The 6,000-nt window shown below is 43.5% G+C and overlaps 1 protein-coding gene across 1 annotated transcript in view; it reads left to right on the top strand.

Moving 5' to 3' along the window:
* LOC139381239 (mitochondrial ribosomal protein S5) overlaps positions 1–5,613 on the top strand; it is a 28,598-nt gene extending 22,985 nt beyond the window's left edge. Inside the window, exons 6-11 of the mRNA XM_071124714.1 lie at positions 1,496–1,586; positions 1,956–2,002; positions 2,624–2,681; positions 4,066–4,128; positions 4,726–4,862; positions 5,003–5,613. Coding sequence (XP_070980815.1) covers positions 1,496–1,586; positions 1,956–2,002; positions 2,624–2,681; positions 4,066–4,128; positions 4,726–4,862; positions 5,003–5,227 — 621 coding nt within the window. The 3' untranslated portion in view covers positions 5,228–5,613. The remainder of the gene's footprint in view (positions 1–1,495; positions 1,587–1,955; positions 2,003–2,623; positions 2,682–4,065; positions 4,129–4,725; positions 4,863–5,002) is intronic.
* Positions 5,614–6,000: the final 387 nt, after the last annotated feature.

The following is a 6,000-nucleotide window of genomic DNA, read 5'->3' on the forward strand; positions in this document are numbered from 1 at the left end:
GGTGCATGATAATTATGCTGTACCTCCCTCTCGTTATCCCCTCTAGCTTATGTATCTGCCTCTCAATCTCATCTCTCACTGGTCTCGCTCTAATCCTGTCTCTTTGACCTCTAAAGAGTCTCTTACCCATATTGCCACTCATTTTTCCCTCTTCTGGGTTTGACCGGAAAGGGGGAAAGCTGTCATGGTTTCTTCATGCCTCATCAAACTCCTCCACATCACACTGAAGAGCACTGACACTTATTGTACACACTCAAACTTTCTGGATGTAGGTAGCCCAGGAGTACACTAGTATCACAGCCAGTCTACCACATGGAGGGGCCAGGAGTTTTTCTCCAGGGAAACAAACTCTGGAAAAAAATCCCCTCCGTGTAACCTCACATGCACACACACATAATCAAACATGTTTATTCTTGTTTACTGCTTATATTATGTACAATTATAATTCATTTGCTTTGTTTTAACTGATCGAACACACTTTTTTATTTGTTTTACCTGCATCTGTGGTGTGGTTTTCCTATAAACCCTTTTGGGCTTCTCACCTCACCTGTCTTTACCAGTTTAATTTTTTGGTCTGTACAGTTTTGTCTCACTTAATTTCTTTGGTGCAAATAAATAAAACCTAAAATGGTGGCAGTGATGGTCTATATCAGAGGATATTGTCTCAGTATGTTTGCTGTGTGTGTTCTTGTGCGTCTGTGTGTGTGTGTTAAATGTATGTTCTATGTCAATGTGTTTGTGTGTTACAGGTGTGAATGTGTGTAGAGCAGCCGTTGTCTCTCCTCCTGTGCTGTATGTATGGCTAACCCTCAGCTCTGAAATATGCTCACACTGCCCCCTGCTGCCTCCAATGACACACTGCAGCTCGTAAATCTGTCCGGAAGGAGGGGAATAGAGTGAATGGACAGGGAAGGGCAGCACTCGTCTGTCTATACCGATCGATGGGAGGCAATTAAATCTTGAGAGGGTGTCTAGGAGGGATGAGATGGGCTGTTTCCCCAGGAGGAAACCCACAGACCATCTCCAGACACCGGCAGGAACTTTACTCAGTCGAAACATCGAACACAAAGTGGACACTGGCGACTGGGGCCTTGAAGGAAAGGTCAATCCCTCTTAAAAAGCCAAAGGTTTAATAAGGTGCTACCTGCATTATTTTTGATAACAATTAATCATTTGTTCGTTTGACTATACTCTGGTCTGTTTTTTCCATAGGACTTTTAGGGGGAAAGCAATTACAAAGAGAGGGAATACGTTTATCACCAAATCCAATGAACCTGGGGCCTGCCTCCCTTTAGTTCTGCCCCAGGGCCCATCCTCTGTTTTATAATAGCATGTATATGGAATTCACTGACATTCTGCCTCCCATAAATACATGTTTCACATTGTTCTGGTTTGCAGTAATGAGTGTTTTTTGTTCTGACTGTCCTCTAGGGGTCAGTCTAAGCTATTTTAACCTGGTGGTGGTTGTTTGAGTTTCACGTTTTATTATTGACAGGTGAAGAGCGTGTTCAACATGACAGCCAAAGAGGGCCGGAAGAGGTCCATCAGCTGCCTGGTAGCTGTTGGCAATGGGAACGGGGCAGCAGGTGAGTCCAAAACCCTGCTGAAGAGTAGCTCCAGGGAGAAGTGGTGGCCACTCCTGAGCTAGCTACACTCAGGTTGCAAAGCCTCTCTACTTTTTCCTCCGTGTGGCACTCGAAAGCTTTCAGTTCACTGAGACAGATGAGCGAGCCAGAAGTGTCTTTCATGGATTGGAAAGGGACTGGTTTATCTGTAGAAGCTGTCAGCTTAATGAATTATTTTTTTTAAAAGCAGCAGCATGAAAAGATGAACCATAAAGCAATCAGATATGGAAACTATGACAGGCAGTGATGCTGATGTGGATGAATCTAAAAACATAATTCTTAAGATTATTATATATTTTTGTATACTTATTTCCATATTTTCTCCTGCAGGTTTTGCCTTGGGTAAGGCAGCAGACCGTCAAACTGCACTGAGAAAGGTAAAATGTTTCCCTGTTACCTGGAAAATACCCATACTGGCACTCTACAGCAGGGCTGCCCAACCCTCTTCCTGGAGATCTACTGTCCTGTAGGTTTTCAGTCCAACCCTCTTCCTGGAGATCTACTGTCCTGTAGGTTTTCAGTCCAACCCTCTTCCTGGAGATCTACTGTCCTGTAGGTTTTCAGTCCAACCCTCTTCCTGGTGATTTACTGTCCTGTAGGCTTTCAGTCCAACCCTCTTCATGGAGATCTACTGTCCTGTAGATTTTCAGTCCAACCCTAATTTAGCATATCTGATTCAGCTAGTTAAGGTCTTGTTGAGCAGCTAATTAGTAGAATCAGGTGTGTTAAATTCGGATTGGACTGAAACCCACAGGATGGTAGATCTCCAGGAGAGGGTTGGACTGAAAACCCACAGGATGGTAGCTCTCCAGGAAGAGGGTTGGACTGAAAACCCACAGGATGGTAGATCTCCAGGAAGAGGGTTGTACTGAAAACCCACAGGATTGTAGATCTCCAGGAAGAGGGTTGGGCAGCCCTGTTATACAGTACGTGTTCAATAATGGAAGTGGCTGTGTTGAAATGTGGATACACTGACAATGGTCTTCTTACCATAACAGGCAAAGAACCGAGCAGTGCACTATTTGTACTACATTGAGAGATACAACGACCACACTAGTAAGTCACTATTTTTGTGGGAGGGTCTCTGCGTGCATTGAGTTTGAGGGTGAGATCAGAATGTTTGAGGCTTCCTCTCTCATCCTTCTTACTCCTCCATCTCCTCTTGGCCCATTCAGACACAGGGCTGTTGAATAGGGGTCTGTTCTGTTCTGGCTAACATGGTTTTTGTGCTTACTGTCTGAACAGCGAACCAGGCTTGTTCTATGCAAACCCTTGTACTGCAAGTGAGCGAGCTGAAATAATATCTTTGCTATTCCGTCAGCATAGACTAATCAAACTATGTCAACGGTAGTCATGTTGCTAAAGGCTTTCTGCAGAGGAGCTGTTGCTACAAATCGGTAGATCAAAGAGAAGTGTTTTCACTCTAGAGGTTTGGGCATATTTCTCTTGTTGTAAGTTTGTCTGTGTGAGTGTCTCACTCTCTCTCTCTCACACACACACACACACACACACTGAAAGAGGCTGTTCCTAGCAGGCCCAGACCTACTGCAGCAGCTACTGTAAATGTTATGTTCTGTGGGTGATGGGTTCGTGACCAGGGTTCGTGACCCAGTCTAACACAGGCTGGCTCTTTGACTGCCGTCACTAACCCACACAGTTACATTTGCTCAAGGCTCTGACTCACCATCCAAGGTTCATCAGGAGTAGGGTTGCAAACAGAGGGTATATTACTGGTAACTTTGAAAGTTTATCGGTAACCTTCAAGTTTTTTATTGTATTTTATCACCTGGCATTTAGGGGCCTTTTTGGGTACTTCAGATTGTCACAGGTGTCTGTAATTATCTCTGGCCCGCTGTCTGACATTATCACATAAAATGAAATGTATAAAATAATCAAATAAGATGATTGCAAAGAAAATGAATCACAAAGCTGTAAAACATTATCTTAAATATAAACCATCAACTTAGTGAATACCACTGGTGTGTGAGGGTTTCAGCATGACATATCCTTTATTTGTTTTTACAAACTTGTATAATCTATACTATGTTAATGTGTATTTGTTGTCAATGTTTTGACATAAAAACAGTCAATAATTGGAAGAGTTGCAGAGTTAATTTTAAAAAAATCCTTTGTTGATTAGATGCTTTTTTTCATTAATTAGGCCATTGTCTCTTGAACCTTGACACTCATGGACAGATGTAAAACAAATATATATGTAGTTATTCAAGTATAAATTACCAATGTTACCATAGATTACTTGTTAATTACCAAATTAGCGATAGTCACTGGTAGTTTTACAACCCTAATCAGGAGAAATCAGAAAATGCCCCCCTATTCCCTACTTAGTGCACTTTTTTGGTAAGAGGTAAAGTGCAGGACAGGCTGAGATGAACTGACAGCTGGGTTGACTTTGATGGTTTGTTTCTTCTGTTTTTAACAGTTTACCATGATATCAATTCCACTTTCAAGAGGACTACCCTACTCATGAAGAAACAGCATAAAGGTATAGTAGAGGGGGGGTTCAGGGCTGCCCCTAACAGAATGTGTTCCACCTAAAAGAGCAACAAGTTGATGAGAGTTGAACTGACAGTGCACTGAGAAATGATACCATGACAGTGCTGCTCTCATACCCTATACACAAACACACACAGTCTCTCTGATACTGTTCACATAGACACAGTCACAAATCTATTCACTCACACAAAGGAACCCACACATCTCTCTCTCATTTACGCCCTGTCATGTAAACCGCCTAAGAGGCAGTTGGGGTCTTGTGTAAAGGATTATGAAACTCCAGTGTAGTTGTGACACTGGCTTTTGGAGTAGTATCCACTCAGACCTTTGTCCTCACTCACAACACTAGTGTTAGTGTCTGTTCCCCAGTCTTAGACTCAAGCGATGTAGGCACAGCCTCTCCTAAATATATCACTTATCAGAGATTAGTTTGGTGTCAGTTAATACTCTTAACCGTGCATGTTTTTCATGTCTATGAGTATATGTGCTTCTGTGAATGTCATTTGTTCGCAATGGAAGAGTCATTGACAACACCGTGATAGGCATGGAGGTTGGCTACTAGTCTGACTAGTCTGTCTCTCCCTAGGTTACGGACTACACTGTCACCGTGCGGTCATCACCATCTGTAAGCTGATTGGTATAGAGGACATGTACGCGAAGGTAGAGGGCTCCGTCAACCTGCTTAACATCACCAGGGCTCTGTTCACCGGACTGGCTAATCAGGTGAGCCATTGTCAACATCGTCAGGGAGACCTGCTGGCTCTGGCCAATCGCAGGAAATCTTCCTGCAAAAACAGACGAGCTCTAAACACACGCACACAGACACTGCTTTAGACTAACCCTCTCCCCTTCTCTCTGTGTAGGAGACCCACCAGTCCCTGGCTGAAAAGAAGCAGCTCCACGTGGTAGAGTTTCAGCCGGAGCGCGGGCCCCTACCCCTCATCGTGGCCACCCCTAAGAAGGGTGTGCGACCCGACCCTGAACCTGAGGAGGAGATCCCCAACACGCGGCTCAACTGGGACGACGTCCGTGCCTCTCAGGGCATGAAACGCTCTGTCTGGGCCGGGCTCAAGAGGACCATCTGGTGACCACAACACAACCATAACAGTAGACCCGCCCTATGGACCGGTTGAGATAGGTTGGGGCGATGTTTGGCTGGGTTCAGGTTGTTGGGTTGAGAGTGTTACTAGGAAGGAAGCCTGTCTCTCAGGCATCATACGACTCGTAAGATTGGACCCCAGTGGAAATAACATCATCAAACCGAGACATTTACTGTATGCATATGTATAGCATCATGACTTAGTATTTCACCAAAGGTTGTGAAATACTCCCAAAAGAGTTTCACATCTAAACAGTTTAATTCAACCAGTGGATCTTTTAGGCTCTGTAAGAATAGTGTTGTTTCAAAATCACTTGTTCATGTGACATTGCTGAAAATCTGAGCTGTCTAATTAAACATTGAAACTCTCCAAAATGGTTTGTGTTGTGAAGTATTGCTTTTGAAAGAGCTGTCGGGACATTTCATGCTAAGATCACAGTTGTGATTGTTTGTGTATACCATTTCTCCTCAGCGTCTGTCTGTCGCTCGCTCCGGAGGCTCTTGATGTTTTAGCTTTTCAGGGAATATCGGGCCTACACTTCCAGTATGCCACTTCTAACATATTCGCCACATTTTACAAACATGAAAACGAAACTCAGTGGTAACAATGCACCAAGAAAATGGCTTCAAAGAACTAGTGCTTTTAACAGTGAATGACTTGGTAAACACAAAGTATTAAGTTCTGCCATACTTTACCGTATTCTGGCTTTCCATGTTATCTCTCCTTGACTATCATCTGACTCTGTTAATGTGTATAATTAT

Source organism: Oncorhynchus clarkii, chromosome 23, assembly GCF_045791955.1.
Source record: "Oncorhynchus clarkii lewisi isolate Uvic-CL-2024 chromosome 23, UVic_Ocla_1.0, whole genome shotgun sequence".
Classification (NCBI taxonomy): Eukaryota; Metazoa; Chordata; class Actinopteri; order Salmoniformes; family Salmonidae; genus Oncorhynchus; species Oncorhynchus clarkii.